This window comes from Vanellus vanellus (genome assembly GCF_965231255.1).
Source record: "Vanellus vanellus genome assembly, chromosome: 11".
Lineage (NCBI taxonomy): Eukaryota > Metazoa > Chordata > Aves > Charadriiformes > Charadriidae > Vanellus > Vanellus vanellus.
The window spans coordinates 2703522-2729108 of record NC_138916.1 but is presented as its reverse complement, the minus strand read 5'-3'; the positions used below and the strand labels follow the sequence as shown (position 1 = coordinate 2729108).

Genomic DNA, 25587 nt, shown 5'->3' with positions numbered 1-25587 from the left:
AAAAGAAATGAGAGATGGAGAAGGCCTGCTGCATCATCTAGTCTGTCCTGGCACAGTTGTCTGTTTGATCTTCAAGGGCTGTTGTCAGATAAGTGTTAAGTGTGTCAAGCAGCAATACCTGGTCACTTTTTCTAAGATGTTAGTCTTTCAGCATTGTCCTGTAGACTGTGCACAGGATTACTTACTTTCCAAAGCAGTAGATCGCTGTGCGGAGCCAGGGTCTGACTGTGCTTTGGCCCACAGACAAGAAGCGGGCCGGAGAGTGGAGAGATGGTCTTTGCTGTTGCCAGGGGGAAGAGATTGGCTTCTCCAGCATGGAAAGGAAAAGGAGAGACATCTCTCATATCGACTGGGAGGGAGAGGGGTCAGCATGTAGCAGTGAGCGTAGCAGATTGCAGCTCCGTCCTGCTTTGCTGCCTTAATCAGTGCATCCCATGAGTGCACGTGGGTAGAGTGCAGCTATGCTTCAGGGGAACCTGAGGAATCCTTCCTGGACCTTCTTTCATGACCAATAATGTTGTTGGACATGAGATGCAAGCACACAATGCTGCTGCTTCTCAGATACAGATTTTTGCCCCTCTCCTTGCCCTCTTCAAGGTCATTTTAGCAGCTGGCAGGGAAGGAAGAATGCAGCCCATTTCAGGAAGATGGAAAAAAACCTTCAGTTCTCATCTTGGCTCACTGTGAGTGCTGGGAATGCAGACGATGAGGTCTGGAGCCAGGCTGGAACATGTTCCTCTGGCCTTTACCCTCTCCTTCCCCCCCCACCTTCCCGAGGCACAGCATGCCGCAAGCTCCTGCAGGAGATGGTTCCTTTAAAAAGAACCTTATCGCAAACCACTCTCCCCTTATCTGCAGCCTTCAGATGTGGACGTGCTGCACAGAGTGCTGACTGGGGACCTGCAGCAGCTGGCAGCAGTTTTCCATCTGCTGCTGAAAAGAGGAAGCTCTCCGGACCTCCCTCCCAGCCTGTCTGCAGCCGTGCATCTGCTAAACCAGCCATGCACGGTTATGGGAGAGGTATCCCCCCAGCTTTTAAAAATTCACCAGCATTGCAGAAAAATGCATACATATCTCTGCCGACTTTGCTCTAGTCTGGAGCACCATGAAGGGGGGATCTTACATGTCAGAGCAGGACCATACCCCCATCGAATACCCGTGGGCCTTGGTGACATTTGCATAGCTCCTGGGGAGGCTTGTACTGCTTCATCTTCCCTGCTCTCTGTAGTCAAGCAAACCTGCTGCTGTGGGCTACAAGTGCAGTGCAGCAAGCTCCTGAGGGTGAAAGTGTTGGACTGCTCTGCCATTTCCTTGTCTGATAAATGTTGCCCCGGCCTGAGCGATTGCAGGCTGCAGGATGTGCTGCTTATTTCAGCCTTTCCTTCCTACCTCCGTAGCCTCTGGCCAGCAGCAGGAGATGGAGGGGAAGTACCCTCAGAGCAGAGCGTTTGACCCTGATCAACTAATGGGGGTGAAGGAAGGGAGAAGAGCCAGTGCTACAATCAGTCATTTGAGTGAAGCAGTGCCTGTTTTGATTAGCTAGCAATTTTTCTGGTCATTTAGAGAAAAAGTTGCCTGCATGTCTTCCCTCCTTCCTGGGGGAGGCATGAGCTGTAGGACACCACCCCAAAACTTCCTGTACTGTTTTGGAAGGGGGGACAAACTATTCTGTGGAGACATTTTTCATATAGGAGAGGGGGAGAGGATATTTCCACCGTGACTGAAGTGGAAAGACCAGGCTAAAAGGGACAGAGCATATTTTGTTCCAGACAAGGCATTTCTTCAGCATGAGGGCTGGGCACCAGCACCCAGCATCAGGTGGCTTCTTGCTCCCATCACTTGTTTGCAGATGGTCCAGAGCTTACCCTTTCTGACAGCTAACAACCAGCTCCTTGCCTCTGAGACTGGCAGTTCAGTGCACTGTGGGTTGCTTTTTGGAGCTGGGAAGGTGGGAAGGTTGCATCCATGAGCCAGCTTGATTGACAGCTGGCACAGAAAAGGGGATGTGCTGATGGATGAGAGGCAGCTGCCAACTCCAGATGCCAGCACTGGCATCAGAAAAGTGGCAGGAGAAAGGGCCAGAAGCAAGACGGGGGCATGGTGGAGAAACAAGCCTGGGACATAACGATGTGAGGGGGGTTAGTGCTATGCACTCTGTGTTGAAAGCCTGGGAAATGTGGCACACCAGGTGGCTGACTGGGAGGCTTGACTTCGAGGGCAGCCGAGTGCTCCGAGTCCTTGGTCCGGAGCCTCCTGGGAGCAGGACAGCAAGCTGTGCGCTTTTCTGCTTACTGCTGGAAAGACCTGAAGGCAGGTGCGAAGGGCTAAGCTCCCTGCAGTTGGTAATTACAGGAGAGCACTGTCAGCCAGTTCACAGGCTGACCAGGGAGAGATCTTCTTGGTTTCTGAAGCAGTGGCAGCTGGAGGTCATCTGTGGTCATCAGTTCTAGTGGAGACATCCTTTCATCTTGCGTACGTGTGTATATTTGTGTATGGGGCTGACAACTTAGCAAAGCCCAGCTGGCTTGCTGCAGGGTGACGGGACATACTGGCCAGACACTCGTCTTTGTGGCTGGCCCGGCCTCTCCATGGCTGTCACTGCTGGTCTTCCCTTGATGTCTTTTGTGATGATAAGGATTTGCCAGGTCACCTTGGGTGTACTGAATCATAGTGAGGATATGCTGGGTTGGGCAGATCCAGGTGCAATTGCAGCTGCTCACAGAAGCCTCCTGTACTCCATATCAGCCCTGATTTCTGATGTCCTAAGTGATGTGGCCTCCTACCTTTCCTTTAGCAAGGTAATGCTGCTAAAAGAGCCTTACAATCAGTATTTTCCCTTGATGTTCAATTTAGGGTTTTCCCTAATTGCATCCCAAAACACTCCGTGCCGCTCACCTCATCCCTAATGATCCTCAACACTTCCCTCCTCACCTCCCTCTTGACATCCAGCAGATCTGAAGAGGAGACGATTGCCAAATTCTTCCTCATTAGTCTTGGCAAAAGTGTTTGCATCCTCCATGATATTTAGCCTACAGATGAGAGATAGGATCTGTAATGAAATCCCGATGTTCAGATCATTTCTTGTCTCTGTGGTAGGGAGAGTTGCATAGCTCAGATTGAAATACCAATCATTTGTTCAAAATTTGGACACCAGTCTAATCCTTCCACAGATTGAGGTGCCTGGGGTTTTAGGGAGATGCAAACTAGTAACTCAGATATCAGACATCTGTTCCTGACTCCCTTCCATTTTCAGTCTTCCCACTGGGGGCTGTGAAATATTTGATCCCTCAGATTATTTTGTTAACTGCTCTTTGGAGTGCCCACACCCATCTGCGTGCTTCAGAGCCAATTCTCTTGAGGAAGTCACCAGTTTGTAGGTGGTCATGAAGAGAAACTTCACAGCAATTCCTGTGTCTCGCTAGCTGCCCACCATGTGTACAAAATTCTGAAATATGATGGTGCTGTGAATCCAACAGATATTCTTGTAAGTTTAGTGAAGGGAGGTGAAATCTTCCATCTTGTGAGATTTCAACTGTATTGGACATGGAACTGGGAAATCAGATCCCATGGTTTTGAATTAATGCTAAGCACTAAACCAGTGGACCAGGCTCATATCTGCATTCTCCCATTCAGGCTTTGAAATCTGAAGAGGTCAAGTTTGGTGTCCTGCATTTGCTTCATCCTGTACTCAGTTTAATGTTGTCTTTTTGAGGCATCCCACCACCCCTTCTCAGAGTGCTGAGATGACAGGTCAAGTTTGCCTGAAGTTGGCTTTCAAAACAGCATTTCTTACCCCATGTTGCTTGATCAGAACTCATTGTCTGCAACTTAACTCCCTATTCCCTTTGCGAAGTGGAAAGCGCCATAAACACAAAGAAAGAAACTAATGGTATTATTTAAAACAGGGAATCATTTAGTCCTAGTGCTAAAGCTTTCTGAAACAAGTACATTAACGTTGTCTAGGAAGAATGTCCCTACTGCCCTGCTGGTTCTCCTTGCCTGATCCCATATGTTGCAGCTGCTCCTGCTATCTACATCCTCTGCCCGACATGCTTGTGTCCTAATTCACATTTCTTGCTCTGCCAAAGCTTTATATGGGGTCAGGGATCCGGCTTCATTTATAATCACCGCTGACGCTTAATAATAATTCTGCCTTAGGTTAGAAATGCTCATGGAAAAGACACTCATTACAGTAAAGGCAAACCACTGAAGCACTGCGCTGGTCCCTTCTCACAGCGTGGCTTGCTCTCTAGGGCAGAAATCTAGTCCTGTGTTGCAGTTTTACCACTCTATTAGTACTCTTTTTTGGGGAAGAAAAGGCAACGTCAGCCTTTCTCTATTCCTGCTGGCACTTCTGCCTGAGTCTGAACCAATTCTTGTTGCCCCAGGTTGTCTAGTGTCTGCACGGCATCTGCACAAGCACACATCCAGACATGAACTACACTGTAGCCTTACTTCTTCCAAGGTGGAGTATTTTCTGCCCTTTTGCACAACTCGTTCATGTGGTCTGGACAGATCAAGTATGACTGAGGCTGAACACCATCCAGCAGCAGATAGCCTGAGATACTCAACTTTCCTAAATTCGCTGCTGATACTTTGAAGCGGTGCTACAACTGCAACCACTGCTCGGGATGGAAAAGTGAGTGCCACGAGGCTGACTCCACATACCTATTGCTTCTTGGAGTCCATTCTTACTTCCCAGTGTAGATGTAGCCTCTATGTACAGAGTCGGTAGCCTTTGTAGACATAGCCAGTGTAGACATAGCTCTTGTAAAGCCCAGTCAGTCACCAAGGTAAAGCAGATTCTACCCCGGACTTAATTTCTCTGAATAAATATTCAGAGGTATTGACAAGGGAGGCCCTGCCGTGGTAGCATGCAGTGAGCTGCTAGGGGATTGTAAAGAATGATCAATGCTGTCATTTTTATGTACTTCATTTCCCCTGGTAATTTTTCAGTGCTGCTACCGTCATTTCTTCTGCCCATTTCTTCTTACACTGATGGGGGCAAATACTCCCACAGCTGGACTGGGGGCTTTCACAGCAATGAGGTGTCATTAAATGAGACAAGGCAGCAAAAGTTGAAGAATGATCCAGACCCTAGAGGGCAAGGCAGGAGAGGTCAAATGAGCAGGTTATGAAGTGAATTCCCAAAGGACTCAGTTTCTTTTAAAACCGAACAAGAAACCAAGCAGAGTAAATATGAACGCTTAAAGCAGCTCCATTTCTGTTTCATAGTATAGCTTCTTTATCGAAGCTTCAGTATAGCTTCTTACTGTCTGTATAGCTTCTTACTGTCTTCCCTCTCTGCTGGAGGGAATAAAAAAGCAAAACTGGGCTTGGGGGTGGAGGCAAGCATTAAAAAATAATACAAATGGCCATCATAGGATAACTGAGGATAAAAATATCCCAATTTTACTTACTTGGGCTACTTCTACACTGCAGGAGTAAAGTGAATGCAGAGAAAACTGATGAGGTTGGTTGAGAACAACCTGGAATAAATGAAAAGTTTGAAATTCTTTCCTTTAAGGAGAAGAGATTAAAAGAAAAAGCCTGTAAGGTAATAAGTGAGCTAGAAAAAGTTGATGGCCGTATATATTTTTCCCACCGTATTCAGCAAAGATATGGAGCAGTCAATGAAATTGATAAGGCAGCAAATTCCAAATGCATTCAAGAAATACTCTTTCAGACAGCATGTATTCAGACATTGGAGCTTCTTCCACAGACAACACAATTCAAAGGCATTTTGGCTGTTTATGTTAGCTGTAAGTATATCCAGAGTTATAAGGTAGACAAGAGCTTTGGAAGGTTAAAAAACACTCTTGCTTCCAAGTTTAAATCAATCTCTCGCTATTACACAGTCAGCTGAAGTCTTACAAGGAGGTGGGTTATCATCCCTCTGCCTGATGTGAGGTTTCCTATGCCTTGTTCTGAATTAACTGATCCTGGTTGCTGCCAAAGAGAGCTTTCAGGAGTAGTTAGGCTCCACATCTGATGTGGTTTGACCTTGTTCAGTTGTGGTTTCAACTGATGTGAAGGAAGCCAGGCTCAAGCACAGGCCAGGAGAGGAGTGAATCAGGAGAGAGTGGTGGGTCCCATTCCCGTCAGGATTAAAAGGAAAAGTTGAATAGATTTAGCAGCAAAGCAATTTTGGAAGGAAAATAGCAAAAATTGGGCCCAAGCAAGTAACTTTGTTCAAATAATTCTATCATGCAATGTGCTGTTTGGAGAAATACCAATAGAATACTTTCTGATCAGATGATACAACAAGAAGAAAAGGTTTCACTAGGACTTCGTTAACATTTGGGCAAGCATCTTGCAATGCGCTGCTGGTGTCTGGGTCCCTTCCAGCACTGACAGACAAGTACCCCGTATCGAATGCCTCTTCTTTTTCAGGGGAAAAGGATAAAAACCCGCCTGTGGAAGGGCGTGGCATTTTAAAAGCACTTACTAATATCTTTTGCTCTTTGGATGGGTGGTTGGTATAGGTTTGCTGCAAAGAAAGGGTGTCAAAGTTTGAAGATTTGTTTCAAGGACAGACAAGCCTGATACTGCGAATAGGAAGGGGGACTCCCCTTTACATTATCAGCTTGATGACATGCTCCATCCCTCATCCTCTGAGGCAAAACTGGAGACAGAGGGGATAGCAGCATTTTTTTTATAACACCCTGGTATTTTGCTTGAACATACAACATCCCTGCCAAACTATTATTATTGCTATTACTATGATTATTATAATATTATTCTGTTATACCCCTAAAAGAGCTGGCAAATCTCCTCCCTCTCCTGGGCTGCAGCTCTGGGGATTTTTGCCTTGATGCCTGTCATCAGGCAGCATTTCCTTTTGGATTTCTAATTAAAATGGCAGCCTTTAGGGACTAGGTTCCTGCCCAGCATATATTCAGGGAGATTTAAGAACATTTTAGGTAGAGTTTAAATACTGCTTTTAAACATCTTTGTTCTGACTTAGTTCGGTTTGCTATAATCAGCCAAAGTATCTATATACAACCACAGCAGGAATTAACCTGTCATACTTTCATAAATACATGAATACACTGCTTGTTGGTTGAAAAACAGTTTTCCCTGCCCCAGATTCTTCAAGCAAGTAAAAAATGCACCCAGCCACTTCACCCCCCCTTCGCTCTCCTCCTGGGATCAGTGCAGCCTGCGTGCATGTGAGGGTAATGGCCGTGTTTCCTCCAGCAGCTCCTCTTCCCCTAATGTCTCCGTGGCTCCTCTGTGAAGGTTACGGGAGGGTACGGGTTTTCTGAGGTATATTACTCAGGGAGTTATTTTCACTGCACTGTTCTTGTAAAAGATGTCTTCTCTAAGGTGCACGTTGCAATGCTGAAAAGGTTATATTGCTATTATTACTCTAAAAGAGTAGGAGGGCATTCGTCTCCCATTACTTGTCTTGAGCCGGATGCGACATGTGTGACACACTGTATGCAAATAAATTTGCATCAGTCTGTGCAATGAAATCTTTTGGCACTCTGCTGGCAAACTGTTGAGGTCCCTCAAAAAATGATTCAGATCCTTGTTGGAAATGTTCACACCAGCCTCCATCACAGCAATTTAGGAAGAAAACCCCAGAGTAACAAAGCAATTTAAGTTTGTGCTACTAGGGACCAAAGAGCAGCCTGCCCAGCAGCCTGGTATGTGCTGTGGTATGAAGTGCGCCGTTCGTCTCATCTGCTGTTTCTGAAATGTTGCTAGCAAGAAAAAGAGTGCCCAGAGTGGATCAACGGAGACTTTTCAGGCAGATGCTCAGCCCATCTGAAAATCAGGCGGTTGTGCTGAGCATCCTCAGTCTGTGAACTTTGGGCTCTGCTAAAATACAGTGTCACTGAGTTTGCAGCCAGAGGAGCTGTCATTATCTTTGCTCACACTCTCTGCCTCGTGGCGTGTGAAACCATTCGAGTCTCAAGGCCTGCCAGGCCGGTTCCTTCCGTGGATGTTACAATCACTAACAGCATAAAAACAGTCAAGGGTGGAAGTGGTGCTTGGTTGCCGTGGTTGTAATCGAATTAAACTAGAGGATTGAGTTAGGTGGAAAGTACTCAGTCTCCCTGCAAGAACGTGAATCATCCTGGCAGGCTGAGCTGTGCTATAAGCAGCAATAGGTTATGCTTTTGGACATAAATACAGTCAAATGTAACACACTACCAGCCTCAGAGGGCAGATGCAGCAAGTAGAAATTTACATTATCGGCTCTGTTTAAAAACAGGAGGAAAAAACTTGCCATCCCTTCAGTTGACAGAAAGCCTGATCCTTTAAACAAATGCTAGCTGCAGAGCAGGGGAGAGATCAGTGTGAAAATATGTGTAGCTGCAGTTCTTTTAAAGAGCCCGTAGGACTCATTTTGGCTGCTGCCCTGATCTCTGTGCGCTGCTTCTACAGAGTCCTCCATACGGAGGTTGAGCTGTGGAGCTGTGGACCAGATTTCTATAGGGAAGAGCCTATAAACTCTTCAGCTTCCAACTGCTCAAGCCCATTCTGGGGTGAGGTGGAGGTCTCACCTGTGTGTGCAAATGTTGCTTTGCTTATGCGGAGAAAAGTGTTTTGAAGACAAACAGGAGTATGCTCGTTCCATTATGGGGTGTGCAGTTTTTGGCTCAACTTCTTTTGGTATGCTCTTACAGACATCCAAATAAGGCTTATTAGTGGTTAATATGCATGTGCTTTACTGTCTTGATTGACATGCAAGGTGCATTAAAGAAATACTAATTGATCAAGAATAAGAGTTCTGGAGTTCTTCAGCAAGTTTCCACTTACTGGGCAGGACCTAATGAGTTTATGTGATATCCCAGGTCGTAATCATATGAATCCATAAGTATGTTAAGTGACAATCTTGGATTTTTAAAAATCTGTTCTGAATCTTAAACTAAAAAATTCAAGTGTGACTGAAAGAAATATGAAGACAAAGGTCACTGCTAATGTAATTTGCGACAGCGTTCTCTTGAATGTGAACTATGGCTATTTTACAGGCAATCTGAATTTTGAGAAGATGGTTTTCTTTCTCATTTGAAGGGTCTGTTCTCTTGATCTGATTTTCTTTCTCCCGTGTTCTGGTTGTGTGTTTATGGATACAAATAAGCTAGCAGTCCCTAGTTCTCTGGGTCAGGCTCCTTCATGTAATTAAATGGGGACAGGGAGGCACTGTGGCAGACCAGACATTCATTTAGTCCACTCTCCTGCTCTTAATAGTGATCAAATGCTTCAGAAGGAACATGCGATGAATTCCAAAACAACAGCTCTGAAATAATCTGCTCACAGGTAGATTTGTTCCTCAGGGTTTTTTTAAGCACTGAAAAGGAATGTATAAACCAACTTTTAAAAGTTATTATTAGTCAGCCATTTATTTATTTAGGCATGTATTTAATATCCTGCCAAGTTCCTGGCCTGGAGGATTCCTGCAGCAATGTATTCTGCAAGCTGAACTGCACATTGTTTGGAAAAAAGAGCATTTCCTCTCATCAGCTGATCCTTCACTTTGATAAAAAGTCCTCTTGTCTTTGGGTAAGAGAGGATAGTTAAGAGCACTAAGCTTATCCCATGAAACTGATGTCTTTCTGCGACATATGCGTCTTACCTGCCCATCACTATTTCCTCTGTTCCAGAAGGTGTTCTATAGTTACTGTTTTTTAACTCCTACCTGTCAATCAGGAGTCTTGGAACTATGGTAAAGCTATTGCTTAGTGGAAGGCAAACAGCTTCAAAACAGTATGTGATGTGGCCCAGCTTTGGGACCTGGGGTTGCTGGTGGGAGGAAAGAAAATTGGGATCCCCTTCCTCAGGACACCTTTTATACAATTTTTTTATTTCCTCGATGAAAATAGATCCGTGCTCCAAGGGAAAAGGTGTCACTGACCTAGGTAATAGCATAACCTGATCAATATTCTCGTTAGTATTTTGTCTCATTACTTGTCCATGCTAACTGTTTTAATTGACTTTGTGCCTGGTAGCTGAGTGCACTCGGGGGGTGTTTTCCCACTTAGCTCAGTGAATTTTTGATCAGACCACAAATGAGGTCCTTCTGACACAGTCTGCAGCCTGGACTCACCTACATCATCTGAGTCATCCATCGATTACCTCATCTTGCTGCTCAGCTGCCTTTTCCAGCAATGAATACCTTCACCGAGTGCCAGTCCAGTGCAGAGCCATGTGGACCAGCCTCTCAGACTACTTAGTGCCCCTTCTTGATGCCATTTCCAGGCCTTGAGGCCCCAGTTTCAAACCAGTTGTGTTTTTTGTCTCCTCAGGTATTTATGCTTCCTTTCTCTTCAGCCTCCCAGATATTTCTTTCCCTAGGCGTATCTATGTATAGCTACTGAGCTAGACAGACCTTTTGCCTGATGACTGTGGTCATTCTTAAACTTCCAAAAAAGCCTGTGACCTATTTCCAGAAGTGATTCATTGCTAGCATCTCAGAAGAACTACAATTCCCAAAGATGCAGATAAGAGCCACGAGAGATTAAAAAAACTGCCAAGGCAGGTAAGATATCTAATTCCCACTGAGAATGAGACACCTAACCTACTTACAGCTCTGGGGGCTTGATTTTTTTTTTTGCTTCTTTTTCCAAAGGCATTTAACTATATCGAGAGAGACTGCTGAAAACCTGAGCTGTAGGTGTATGAGAACATAAGCCCCATTCCAAAGCATTCTCCAAAGTCATAGAGGTTCTTGAAAAAGCCCTGGCCCCGGGCCTCGCGTTGCTGCTCTGGGACACGTTCCCTGGGAGGTGAAAATGCCATCATCCCTCCGCGCTGGAGGCATCGGCCAGCTCCTGTCCCTGCTAGCTAAGCACCCATGGGAGGCTTACAGCTCGGTTGAGTGGAGACAGAATACAACCCTCAATGTTTTTTCATAGAGGTTTAAAGAAAACTGTGCAGGAAAGACAGTCGTTTGAGTTGTGCTAGGAAATATTTTTAAAAGTCTGTGTCACGTTGCCGTGGTGACAAAAGTTCTTAAAATGATGAAGATTAAAGTCTAGGCTGGGAATGGTGGCATGGGGAGGGGAAGGGGGGCTGTTGTCATGACAACCTCAACTCCGGGAGTGCAAGAGGCAAAACACATGGTGGTGGCAGGATCTTTGGGGTTTATATATATCTACAAACATCTGCCATTTATGCCAGCTTTCTCCATGCTAATTAGTCCTGCTATTTCACCTTTCTCTGCTGTAAATATTTTCCAGTAGACACAAGTCTCTGAGGGAGAAGGCAAGAAAACGTTTTTTTTTCTTTTTCTTTCATTTTTACATGGGCTATCTTCTGATCTCTGTCTATGGCCCCTTTAGCTCCTACCTGGAGAAGAACCTCCATTAGCCAGAAGCAAGCTGCCTGGGAAGAATTAAATTCTCTCAGGAGGAGGTAGAGGCTTGCAGGCTTGCATCGTGTTCTTACAGAGCTCTAACAGCACCGGGCTGCTGCAAGATCACTTCTCCCTGTCCTGTGTGCACATACACACTCTGGCTTTTCTTGGCCCTGATGTGGCAGTTCCTGGATGCGAAGGGTACCTCCTTGGGCTCTAGTTAGGAACCACAATACACGGGCAGTGGTTAGAGCAGGAGATCAAAGCTGGCATCCGTAGATTTGGATCAAAACTTTGTTCTCAGCTTCCTGTGCAACCTCTGGCAAGTGGCTTTTCCCTTTTATGTGCCTCATTTTCCCCATCTAGTATAATGGAGATCACGCATTCACTGGAGATATTGAAGCATACCAGATTAATGTCAGCCGAGCCCCTTGAGACCTTCAGATGAAAACTGCCACAGCAGCACAAAGGATTATTATATTTTCAGTGTAAAATCTACTTGGATATCTCTCTTAACACCTTGCACTCGGTGCACTTCCCTCAAACTCGTTCCAGGCAGCCCTGAGACAAGCATACTTCAGAGTATCTTCCCCCGTGAGCGTTAAACCTAATGAATCACAGGCCTGATTCTCCTCTCACACTGACTCAAGGCAGCATCAGCAACTCCACTGACATTGATTATGTCATTTGCTGCAAAGCAAGCATAAAAAGAGAATCAAGCCCAAACTCTCGCCTTCATCTAAAACTTGATCTTCTGGCTATAGTTTTCCTTGCTGGCACAGCAAAAAGCAGGCAAAACCAAATCCCACACCATCTCAAACTGTCGAGCGCATCCCTGAATCTGCACACTGCTTGCAGATGTATCTGTGCACCACAGATGATTTCCCATCTCCAGTCCATCTGCTCTGTGCTGGCTGGTGCTTTCAGCGTTGTCCCAATACAATCTGGATCCCAAAGCTCCCTCCCTCTGATACCACTGCTCCATTCTGCCAAACACATTGTGATTAGCACAGCTCAAAGCTTTCTGACCCAAAGCTGATCCTTCATAAGGGACTCCTGTTTCCCAGTACACTGGGAAGTTGTAAATAAGCCCAACTGTGTTCCTTTACATAATTTTTCTTCCTAAATAAGCCCCTTTTCAGCAGGCCAGCCTGAGCAACACTTGCATCAGAAATTCGGAGTTTTTATCTTTGTACATTTTAGTGACAAGAACAGCATTTTGCCCATTCTTCAAAAAAAACCCCAAATGTGTGGCCTGGTAAACCTTTCGGAGTAAAATTAGTTTATGTTTTGGTACAGCTGAGATGTGACATCACTGGGAGAATACGTAGAAAGTTGGGGAGGGTGAGGAAGAAGCAAGTAAAGGATGCATCGATGATGCATTTCCTGTAGCAGCATCAGGAGAGGGAAAATGGCAGCTGAGATCTTTTGCGTTGCTTTGCTGAAACATTGTGTTTCCCAGTGGTGTGGGTTTACTCCACAGGCTGGATTTCTTGGGGAGCTGCCCCTTTCTCTCTCGACTCTGATTTCTTGTGTGTCCTTACAGTGTCTGAGTTGCTCAGGGGTTTTGGCTCTGTGTGCGCCTTGTGTATGCTCATGGCTTCCATGCTTCGGTGCTCTAACGTGCATAATGCTGTGTGTGCCTGGGGAGGATTTTTCCTCCTGGGGGAAGCCCATCCTGTGAGTTCTGCATGTTGTTTCTCTCTCCCCTCACTTCAGCCTCCCAGGGTGGATCCGCACATGGAGGCTCCGAAGCCCTTCCCCTCTTACATAGGTTGTGTCAGTCAAGACTCTTGCTAAATGTGGAGAAGGTGACATTTTGCCCCTTGCCACACAAATTGGCACTGATCTGTGGTAGTGATCCCTACATGAGAAAACCCACTGTTTTTTCAGTGAGCTGCCTTTAGTTTACATGCTGGCCAGAACGAGAAAGAGCTGAAACTGTTGTCCAGTCAGTTCTCATAACTGAACAGGGTGAGGCCCAGTCGGTGATTAGATAGGTGATATGCAGCAAAACTGTGGCTGATGATGCTGGGACTTTGTACAACCACCCTACGGTAATCTGTCTAACAGTATTTTAGGCTCAGAAAAACTCTTCACAGCAGCCACCTATCCCCAGTATATCAAGAGATTAACACTTAGGTTTGAAAAAGCAGTTAATGCCTCTATGAGGAAAATGTATCTTTACGTATGTTGTTATCTACAAAAACCAAGAAAAGAAGAGTGAAAGACATCTCAACTTTCTTCCCCATAGTCCACAGATACTCTTCTTAAATACAGGTACATACATATTTCCTCACAGCAGAACAACCTTCACTCTGAGTGGAGCACTCAGAATAACATATGATATTGTTTTGATTCTCTTTTGAGATTTGTGTTTCCTTTTACGGTCTTTTTTTTTTTTCCTTTTTTTTTTCAAGCCATAAATTACAAGTAAATTCTTTGCTTTCTATTAAGCTGGAGCAGTGTCACAGCTACTTGATTATCCACAGGGGATTTATCACAGTTGTATATTAACCATAGTGTGGATACAGACACCAGCACTGGCTCAGGACCAGCAGGCTTTCTTAGTTTGGATGCAGTGCTACAGGAACACTGCTATGTTGCTGGTAGAGGTAGTGAAGGGCAACAAGCAGTTTCACTGCTTTCCTGTGGTGCAGAATCTGTTCATAAACCCTGTGGATGGAAGTCAGTTCTGTGTAGAGCCAACATTCAACTGAGCGAGCGTGGATGCTGTTAGCTCTTTCTGGCAGGGTGTTTAGCTCCAGCTCAGCCATGCTGGCTCCAAACAGAATCATTACTATGCCTCTGCATCGTGGTCCCCAGCCCCTCAGGAAAACCCATTTGTTCGCAAGCATTGCACCTTCGGTATGTGCAGAGCCAGCGGGGATGTGCAATCGCACCCCAGCCTGCAGAGCTTGACACGCTGGGGAGCTGAGCGCAGAGACAGCCAGAGCTGGCCTGGGCCTGGCAGGGCTGGTGCAGAGGGTGCCTGGACCGGGCTGCCTTCCCTGCATGGCATTCCCCACAGTGTCCTCTCGGTGGGCTCTCATTCTCGGAGCAGTGCAGCCTCCACGGCCCTAGACAGACAGACACACTAATGCAACATTGCTCTTAAGGGTCTGAGAAATTCTGGTGACCTGTTCATTTGGATAGGCACACCGAGCTGCGTGCCAACATGAAACAACACACCTAATTAAACATACAACTTTGATTTCAGTCAAAGCCCTTGTTTCACTGCTGGAGCCAGACCCCCACTTCTCCAAGGTGTCCTTGATTTCTTCCAGCTCAAGTGATCATGTTTGAGGAACCCTGCTACAGTACAGAGCCAATTGAGGAGTTACTGGGGGCTCACAAGGTTTCAGATTCTTCCTGATAGGATCCTGATAGCTTCTTCTGTATAAGCAGGATTTCCAAGATGGAGCTCTTATATAACTAGGGATGACTTTGTTGAGGAAAGTTTTGGTCCTCCCACTTTCCCCATCTGTCCTTTCAGAAAGTGTTGCAAGGTGTCCTTTGGCTAGAAGGACAGAGCTGGCTTTGTAACAGGGATTCGGAAGCCACAGCTTGTTTTGGACAATCGGGAAACAGGGATATTAGCTGTATCAGAGAATACCCTTGGAAGGAGGTGCTTTTAAGCGTGAACCCATGTTTTGTCCTTCTTCTCCTCCTCACTCCCTTTTTCCAAATCACAGGCAGCAGAAAGCCAGACAGCACAAGCAGTTCCAGGGGCAGAAGGAGGTACGGTGCTCTGGGACCCAGCCTGGGTTGTGTTACAACAGAACAAGAAAGCCTTGACTGTTAATTATGAATACCAGAGAAGTTCCAATTGCCAATTCCTCTGCTCGTGGACCAGCTATTCTAGAATGTTTCTTTCCCACCTCTCCCTGGCAGGCTATTGACTGCTTTAGGGCACTGCAGCCCGGGCTTAGACACTCTCCAGAGTCAGTATTTCTTGCAACGCAGGCACCTATTTACAGTAGGAGCTGCTTCTCAGTGAAAGGTGTTCGTTCACACCCCTTCACAGTTATTCCTGTGTGCTGCACAGCAAGTGTTTCTTATTTTTCTCTTGCATGTGAATGCAAATGTATTCCAAGGAGTGGGCTTGAGCTGGTAGCTCCTGAGACTGACATTTGGAATTGGATTTGTCTCACCTGCAGTTCAGACATTTACAGTTGGAGTTCATTGCCTAGGCTAACTTTATGGGCAGCAGAGAGAAACAGGAATTCCTGAGACTTGGTGCATCTCCTTCTCAGCTAAACGAGTGCCACAAACCAGATGTTTCACCCTCTGGGTGTGTGTTCCCATCCAATGGCTCTAATGATACAGTCTAGATCTGAAGGTCCGAAGTAGGTGAGCTGAATCCACCCTTGTGTAAAGCAGATATTGTCCCTACCTGTGTGGGAAATTCACGTCAGCTCAGTTGTGATCCTTCCCTCTAGTCAGTGCTGGCCATTAGAGGGCAATCCCAAGTGGCCACTGAGCTCCTGGCCTCTCTGAGCTCTGCGATGGCAACATCGATGCACTACAAGGGCAGATGCACCCGGAGTGTTAGTACAGAGGCAGGACTATCCTCCCTTTCGTGCTTCAGCACTGGGTCCTATGCTTCTGGGTGGCTTACATGATGGGTGGTGACCCAGCGGTGAAGGAAGACGTGTGAGCCAAGACGTACATGCGCTTTACACAGAGCTGCCATTTCTCAGCCACCAGCAAATCTGTGAGTTATTAGTGCATGAGAGGAGGCAGCAGGGCCTAATGGAAGAAGCAAACACACTCATTTATTCCGGTTTTTCACAGGTGCACCAAAGAATAAAGGCTTTCTGCCCTAGCCTGTCTAGAATAGATCCCAGGCATCATATAAGAAGCTCTGTAACCATTCACCTTTCCTCTAAATCATCTATTCCCTCAGGCTCTTCACTCTCTGCTTTTAATAAGTTAAAGGAAGGAAGGCACTTCCTAAATATGACAGGGTTTCTCCCTGTCGCTGGCTGCAGTTCCCTGGGTTGCAGGTGGGCTGGAGCTTTTTGAAAACCACACATAGGTGGAAGAGGAAAAGTCATTAGCACAGTAAAACCCTGGCGATACAAAAGATCCATTCAGTGATCCTTCTGCAAACTGCTGCTCTGGCTTCATTAAAAGCATAGCCCGTGGCTGTCATTCAAATAGGCTGGATTCACTTTGGGTTATCTAAATGAGAATGATCATTTCTGCAATGGAAAATAATGAAAAAAAAAAAAAAGATGAAACCAGTAGGAATTATTCTGTATGAATTATGTGCTCAGTTTTCCTACTGACCTATTGAGCCAGCATTGAGAGTCAGATTTCCTAGAACAGCCTTTCATGCTGGATTTTGAATATTTTCTTCTTTTCAGCCCGGAAATATCGCTAGAATGGCCTTTTTCACACTAAATGACACTGAGGACTCCAGCTGCATCTTGGATGCAGCAAAAATAATGGGGTTCAGAAGCAGTTATCCAAATCATTCATCCGTCTGGTTTCCAGCATTCTTCTGTGGCTCCCTCCCGGTCTGGATTGAGCATGTCGGCATCTCTCAATGCACATGACCCCGTGGCATCCTGATTAGGTGGGGAAGTGGTAATATCTGGTGTGGAAACAGGCGTTCAAATTGAACATCTAGCTCTGACAACAGAGTGATGAGCCAATTTAGGCAGCTAAACTGGCAAACCATAATTCCTTTCATTTATGACAAAAGTTTTCTGCCTTTTTAGCTGCTTGAACTGACTCACTATGGGATCAGAGGAGGCCGATCCCTGGTATAGGCAAAGATGGCAGGTACGTACTACCATGGGTGGTTGGGAGGAGCAGGACTATCTCTGGAGCAGCAAGGAGTTATATGAACTTAGCCGTATAGTCACATAGCATGCCTATGGCCTGTCCCTTGCTTCAGATACCTCCCTGACAGTCATCTGCCTCCGTAATTGCCTGCCCCTCCAGAGGTGATTCCCAGGCAGCTGAGTCCCCGCTGCACGCCTGTCTTCCTACACGGGGGCTCAGTGCAGCCCAGGCAGTGCTCTGGGGGTGTGCAGCACTCAGGAAGCACAAGGTGTGCTTCTCCCTGCAGTTTCAGTCACTGCGCTATCAATTTTCATTAATAACACAGCAAACTGAAAGTTACTTTGCTATCTTGTATAAGCCTGTATCAGTGTCTCTCTGCCTGTTGGCCCGCTGCCTGGTGCCCCGTAAGAAAGTTGTGTTTACAGGTTTATTTTACATCTGAAGTACTGACGGTTAATCCTGCTACATCCCTAAGGAAATGGTGAGCTTGGATAGGTGTCACTGTGTGCTCTGCACGGCTCACTTGGAGGTCAGTTTTACAACTGCACTGGGAGTCACACTGTGATGAGAGGTGTGGTGGCAGGTCAGAGAACAGAAAGTGCGACCACGCGGGGCTGAAGCGGCAGGGCAGGGCCAAGGTACAAGAGCAGAGCTGTGGAGGGGGACTCTGCAGATGACATAGCAGAGAGGCAGAGCTGTTGGGGAGTCCAGGGCTGAGACAGCAGGAGGGGCTGCAAGGTGGGGTAGACAAGCTCTGTGGGAAGCTCCAAGCTGATTTAGCTGGATTAGCAGAGAGCTGATTGAAATACACCCTGGAAGGGAGTACCATCCTGCAGGTCAGGGTGGAAATGCAGGAACAGAGCTGGGACACGCAGCCTCATCTGATTCACGGTAGTCTTGTTTCCTTCTCACATGCCTCTGCTTTTTGTTCCCTTCCATTAAACCCAACTAGGACACTGTGTCACCAGACTGGGGGCTCTGCTTCAAAACAGCCAGGCTGTATGTGCCTTCAAACCATGAGGAGGCCTCTTGAGAAGGCCCAGCTACGGCAGCTGACAGCAGTGAGTCTCTCCGCTTCATTCACACACAGCTGTCCAAGTATTTCACTCCTCCTCTACCAGAAACAGCAAGACCGTATGTGGGGAGCAATGATTAACATTTCTCCAGGCGAGGCGCTAGGGTAGGACATGTTGGCAGGGCCGGAGTATGGCTGTCAGGCCTCCATCCATCCCAGCTCTGTCACAAATTGCCGTGGTGACACAGCAGCATGTGGGAGAGGATGCCGGATGTGTTCAGGGTCTCTGTTTTCAGGGTGATGCAGTAGGCTGCTTTAGCTGGAAGCCAGCACACTGTCAGGACTAAGTGTATGGTCCTTACTGGACCCAAACCATTGCCCAGTGACAGTTTAAAGGTCTCCTCTCTTCATGAACTGTGTTAATGGCAAACGAGGCCAGAAGGTGGGCTCTGTGCTGAGCCACACAGGGACAGTCATGCTCGCCAGAGCCCATCTCTTCTGACTGTGGCATGTTGTAAGGTAGGGAAAACCAAACCTGGGCAGATATGTAGCTCAGGATAGCAGTTGCTGGCATGCCCTGTGTGTCTAACTGCCATCACAAAGCTGGCCATAAAAGAGCCAAGCAGTCCCAGTGTCTCCACAACACACCACCCGCAGGAAAAAAATAGTGTCCGTCAAGTAATTCTTGACTGTATACGCAGCTTTGATAATAGGGCACCTGGATTTCTCAGTGTGTCCTGTACTACGGCCAACACGGTCATAGACTCCCTTTGCATTAGAGAACTGACTGCAAAGGTGTGGTTGCTGTTGCCTGTTCACAGATTTCGGGCTTCCTTGCTAAGAAATGCTCTGCCATGTTTCTCGTTTCCCTTTTCCTTGCCCTCCTTCACATAAGACTGGAAGCGATATAGCAGCAGAATACAAGAAATAGCTGAAAATAGTTGAATCAGAGCCTCTTGTAGAAGTCTGTGCTGAGTTTGAGGCCATTCTTTCTTCCATTTGATACTTGCAGAGACTGCATCTGACATCCGGTACAAAGACAGCTTTCACCATGGGTCAGTGTGTAGCATATATTCAGCAAGAATAGAAATCAAGGAAGGGCATTGGAGTTAAAAAGATGTAATGATAGAGTTTATTTCTGAGGAGTGGCTGATGTTTCAGAAATATTTGCAACCAACTTATTTTATAAAATGAGTTATGGAGCTTTTAATGTAAATTAGAAGGCAACATCAAAGGACAAGAGGGGTGAATGATTATGATTTTGTATTTTGGTTTTTAATCTATTTTTCAGCTGGTTCTGCTTGCATGCTGTGGCTGACCTGCACTGAGCTGATGCAGCCTTTTCTGCTACTTTAGCAAGGTTCTTGACCCTGATACTGCATCTAATTATGTTGGGTTGGTTGTTTGGGGGACTGCCATCTAATCTGCTCCCTGTTGGCCCCTGCAGATCTTCCACATGACCTACGATCTGGCCAGTGCAGTGGTGCGCATTGTGAACCTGATCGGGATGATGCTGCTGCTGTGTCACTGGGATGGCTGCCTCCAGTTCCTTGTTCCTATGCTGCAGGACTTCCCTGACGATTGTTGGGTGTCCCTCAACCGCATGGTGGTAAGTGCCTGCCCTGCTTTGCTCCCTCATGGCCCAGGCCCTTGGTCACAGCATCATCTTTTCAGCATTGACCTCCCAGCACTAACATGGCATCCCCCAGCTTCCCATTTCCACTCCCCGTCCTTGTAGAGCCTTCTTCCACTATCCAGCAGGCACTTGGAAAGCCATGGCACTGTGGATATGGAGACTCCTTTGAGGCAATCTCTGCAACGAGACAGTCCCAGGGCTGCAGAGCAGGAACCAGCCCCAGCAGAGCCTGCTGCGGGCTGCCTGCAGCAGAAGGCAGGAGCCAGGCTCCCCCTCCTGGCAGGAAACAGCAAAGAGCAAGAATGGAAACGGTTTTCTACTGGGATGTGGGCAGACTGACCCAAAGGCAGGAGGCAGAGGGGGTACTAGAGCCATTACTGGTCTCAAGGAAACTGTTAAGCCTTCTGCTCCGTATCTGCTTGAAGGGTCGGTGTGATCACCAACCCTTCTCCCTAGGCAGCTGCACAATATCCCATGAGAGTGGGCTGTAACAGACCTTGCCAAGCCACAGTTCAACCTCCCGTCGTGGCATCAGTACCCAGACTTCCCAATAACGTCCCAAGCTGTGCTGCTCACTCTGCTGTTTGCTATGAGGGAGATTTATACCATATGGTAAATGCACGGGGAGTTCATGGTACCTTTCAACCATCTCACTGAGAATTCAGGATCTTTTATTCAAAGGGACAATGTCCAGTTGATTAAGCAGCAAAAACTGACAAAGCTTAAAAAATTGCCTCTTATTGCAGCTCTTAACCTCCAGATTCCCCCAGCCAATTTCTTCTTAAAAAATAATAATAATCAGGCACTCGGGCAGAACAGAACAAATGTAAAATGTATAAAAGAACGGCCAGCTTCCCATGCCTCCCACATGCAGAGCTGTGGGCACATGCTGCCCATGCCCGAGAAGAGTGAGCATCCATGAAAAAGTCGTCTGTTTGGTGTTTATTTATTCATTTCTTCCCTCTGCAATAATCATTCACTTCCCACTGTTGAAAGGTGCCAGACTGACAGTTCTGGAGACTAGAACCGTTTATTTATCTACAGCAGAAGAACAACCCATGCAGCAGCTGCCTTGTCTTCCCCCATGCTGCCTTTTTATTATTTATATGGCAGGAGCAATGAAAGATCAGGGCCCCATTGTGCTTGTGCTCTTCTTGTTGAAAAGGACATGAAGCTCCTCATCCTGGAGAGCACAGAGGTGCAGACAGAAATCATCGCCATCCGATGAAGTGACTTGGCCATGGTGCCCTTGCAGAACAGCTTCAGAGCAGCAGATTTGAACGATGTTTCCTTTATCCTAACATTTGGGTGGAGGCTGCTGTCTGATGGCAACAGCTTCTGTTGGCTTTTCCCATCCAGCCCTGGGTAAAGAGGTAAAAGCTAGGGTTGCAGTTACAAGTGTGAGGAGCGCACTTGGCTCAAAGGCCAGCGGATGAGAGCTGCAACACAAGCTGCAAAGTGACCTGAAGGGTCAAAACAACAAGGTGCATGGAAAACCTTCACAGAAGGCAATAACTAGCAGTAACACACATGGTGAGAGGAAGAATAATGCAGTGGTGGGGGCACTGACTGAAAGTAGGACATTAATCTCCAGGATAGGCAAGGTAGAAAGTTTCTATCCAGAAGAGGATGTATGACTTTACCAGGCAAGGACTCATGCTGCAGTACTTGTCTTCCCAGCCTTTAGAGCCTGTGAAGCTGGGAATTGAACTTGCCTTGTGTGATCTTTTCTGCTTCTCCTCTGCAGCTAAATCACCTTCATTTTTTCCACTTAATAAAAGTGAAAAAAAATAAATTATTATCTCAGTGACTGTCTCAGAAATTGAGCCTCAGGAAACTGGGATGAAGAACTGGAGAGATGGTTATACACCCCACCTATAGTTCAGGTGGCTTCCACTCCAGAAGCTGTACAGGAATATGCCAGCCCCAAAATAGCTTGGGTTTAGAACATTTAACAGAGGGAGTGATTAGTTTTTCTGGAATCAGATAGTTTCTTCTCACAATAAGGTTCTGTCCACTAATCTCTTGAGAAGATTTCCATATGTGTCATTGGGACCAGTGATGGTTGTGGATGGCATTATTAGTGCAACAATTTACCTATAGTCTGTAGCAAAGTAATAGGAGAGACCACTGAGTCAGGAAACAAGAAACTGGTGGTCTGGGCTGTTCTTAGACTTTGGTGCCAAGATCTTGATGGTAGTTTCCAGAATGGCTCTGTTTGAGAGCTGTGATGGACAGGATTAGGAAGTGGGAGGCCAGGACGGCATCTGTCTGTGACAGTCGGCAGGTTGGATTTTGGGACATTCTGTACTGACCTGGTCACAGCTTTGAGGAGATAAATATACTTGGTGCACGACTGCTCTGATTATACACAGGAGCCAAAAAGCTGGGATGGAACCACTGTAGGGAAAAAAGGAATCTTCTGAAGCTGCTACAGCCAAAGGGAGCTGAAAGTGAGGTGCCACATGCTTTGGAGGCTTTCTCCTTGAGTTTGCTGGTGCTGCTCTTCGACGCTCCGGAGTTTCCCACCTAGCCACTTGGCAGTCCATGAGACCAGCTCTGATTCCAACACAGCACGGAAAGAAGATTCATCACCTCCCATCTGCTTCCTAAAGGTTTGATCCTCTTCCAGGGGATCTGTGAAGGGTCTGGTGTTGCCAAAATCATATCAGGGGCTCGATAAATCCCTGGGTCCAATTCATCTTGGTGTTTTCTACATGCTCCATGTTTCACCTTTAACAATTGTAGGAGGAGTGAGTCTCTGTATGACTTCTTTCTGAACTGGCTCTGAAATGGCAGGGAAGGATGTTTTCAGCATTAATTGCTCAGCCCCAATCTCAGGGGCTTCAGCATTAGCTTCCCTACAGGGCACTTTATTAAAAAGAGAAACACTAGTGAGTCAGCTGCAGAGCGGCATGTGTGCGGGCAGCAGCATCTCCCCAAGACCCTTTCCTGGCAGCTCCTCATCAGAGAAATCTGAGCTCTGCTGAGACCTGAAAGCTGCTGGAAACACGTGGCTTGCTCCCTTGGGTATTGTGCTGAACTGATAAACCCTGTAGGGAAGGCAAATATCCCCATGTCAAATGCAGCGACCTTGCAGAGGAAATACTAATCATCTTCCCTTCTACCAAAAGAAGGGGAGTAGCTTTCCTTTTGAGCTTAACCCCCCCTTCCCACCTCCCAGCACGTTTTTGTAGTGTTACTGATAGAAAGGAGGAAGAGAAACTGATGCAGCATGTGTTGTGGAAGACAGAGCAATCCTGCATGGATCTCCTTTGTGATTCCTAACTCCTCCCAAGCCTCTGGTCCAGCAGATCCCTCATGCCCTCACTCAGCAGGCATATGAAGCTGTGTAGTAGATGATCATGCTTTATAAAATCTGTCAGGGAGCAGCAAGAGTGGGGCTGCTCCATGATGGGATATGAGCCAGGAGCCAAGGGTGACCCCTGCACAGGCAATGCTACTAGGGCACAGTCCTACCAGTCCGAAATAGGGTGGGCAGAGCAGAACTGTGATAAGAGCGTCCTCTGACCATTCCAGTGAAGGCGGGGTGACAGTCATGTCCAGGGTCTACCCAGGGAGTCCAGTTAGGAGCAGCAAGAGATGGAGTCAGAGGCAAGGCTGGAAACGAGGCTAAAACATAGATATTTATGTTCAGGGCCAGGGCTGGGTGCAGGTATAGCTAGCTCAAGCAAGGTATGGATGCCAGGCCTGGGCTGAAATGGAGCTCCAGGGACAATGGGTGCGTGGGTAGGGGTCCCAGGCAATGCTGACTGGGGCAATTAAAGCACGGGGTCCCAAGAAAATCTCCTCTTCTGTTAGATGAAGGCCATGCAAAGCTCTTCTTGGAAATAAGCCCAGAACACACAGGTTCTGTCTGATGTGAAGTTTGACCCATCATCTCCATTTCTTGTCCCACCATTCCCTTCCTTTAAACTGTATCAAAAGGTATGTTTTCCCTGCCCAGGAAAGGGCAGTGTTGTCCAGGGGAGGGCAGAGATGTTCAGAGGCCTTACTTCACAGCACACAAGTGGTGTGCAGTAGCAAACCCCGAGTAACAACTCTGTGGCCAGATAAGATCACTGCTGAGACAAATGTGGGAGTTCACAAGACTGAAATATGCCCTTTCAATACAGACAGCTCCTTAATACTATGAAAAGTGAGCAGTGTAGGTCAGGCATAACATTATGCCCGTGGACTATGCACCTACCCCAAGAATTTGCCAGTATTTCTCTGTGTCTCCCCTCTCTCTAATCTTCTTCTGTGAGGGTTCAACCAGGTACACTCACATGTACATCAGACCCAGAACATCCTATAAGACACCACACTGTTTCTTTTGGTGCTTCTGTAAGGTACTGCAGAATCCAACATTGCCTTTGAAAAGTGCCAGGAACGTGTCTCCAAGTATTCAAGGATGGATCTGAGCAGAGGCATTGCAGTCGAGACACTAATCCCAGAGAAACCCTTATAGTCCTGCCAGCGTGGATGTTAAAAGCGAGCTAGTCCTAGAAGCAGCTTCAAAATAATTTTAACTCCCTTTTGCAAATGGTCTTAGTGCCTGGCATGTGTCTGAGATAACATCCCTCTTGACTATGTTTAAGCACAGATCTGTAGCTCCATTTTACCTTGCTTTGAGATTTGGTTAACGAGGAGTCATTTTCTTTCTGTAGTTTAAGGCCTCATTTACCTACTCTAATGGATCATTTTAGCCACTCCAGTATATTTGAAGTAGTATAACCCTCCCACTGTGGGGACTGGTGTAGTGGTATATTGAGTACAGGGGTATGGCTCTTATAGAAGCAAGCTGTATCAGTGTAAGGCACCACGATGCTAGTAAACTTGTGACCACAGTACATTTGGAACCACTACTACTAGTCTGGCTTAAAGTACCGCATTCTTGACCTGCTTATTCTGTGGGAAACAGAAGAGCGTAGAGCAGGCCTAAAAACTAAACATATACCGAAACTTATAAGCAAAGAGTCATCACGTAGACTGTGCCGTGAGGATCCAGTGCTCTTTACAGATGCTCAAAGAGCTCAGAGGTTGTGTCCTAAAGGTAATTGCTCTGAAAGGTTTCCCCTTCATGGAAGTGCCTCTCTTTCAGCAGTCCTTGATCTCTTCTCCCAGCAGACCACATTGCTCAGGATTTTTTTAAACACTGCTTGTTTTCCTCCAGCTCTCACCCCTCAGTCTGTCATTACTCAGCGATCTCCTCGGTCTGGCACAAAGCAGGCTGTCCTCACAGGGAGTCGTGCTGCTGATGGGAATTGGGGTTGCGACTTGTAAGTATAGAGTTCCCAGGGAGCCAGAAGTATTTCTGCAGGCTACGGGGGCTCAGTGATGTTGGATGTTGTAGTTTTGGATGACTAATTCCTACAAAACACTGGCAAGCTTCCTCGTAAACAGCACTCCCGAGCAGCAATTTGCTGGAAGAATGGCTTTTAAAATTTGAACCTGCCTGAGACCCAGATGTTCCTCTTAGACTCTGATCATTCCCGGCCATTAAAGACCCTGGCAGCCAGTTTCCCAGTGTATCAAATTCCAGCTCAGCTATTCTTACTCTGTCTCCCCAAATTCCCTTTGGAATTTCAGCTCGGCATTTCTTTTCTCCGTGCTCTCAATTCTGTTGTGGAGCTGTGCTGCCCTGTTAAACTACTACCACACTGAACTCAGAAGGCAGCAGCATTTCTACAGTGGCCGTTGAGAAATGCCTGCATGGGAAAGGAATTCATTTAACAAGGAAGGGATGGGACAGGACACCTGCACTACTACTTTGGCCCCAGCAAAGTTGCGAATGTGCTGCCCACCTTTACAGATGAGGCACTATTTTAA

The 25587-nt window shown here is 46.7% G+C and overlaps 1 protein-coding gene across 1 annotated transcript in view; it reads left to right on the top strand.

The window, feature by feature from the left end:
- Positions 1-25587, top strand: part of HCN4 (hyperpolarization activated cyclic nucleotide gated potassium channel 4) — a gene marked incomplete at both ends in the record, with an annotated part of 105126 nt that overhangs the window by 44062 nt on the left and 35477 nt on the right. Inside the window, one exon of the mRNA XM_082488723.1 lies at positions 19567-19728. Coding sequence (XP_082344849.1) covers positions 19567-19728 — 162 coding nt within the window. The remainder of the gene's footprint in view (positions 1-19566; positions 19729-25587) is intronic.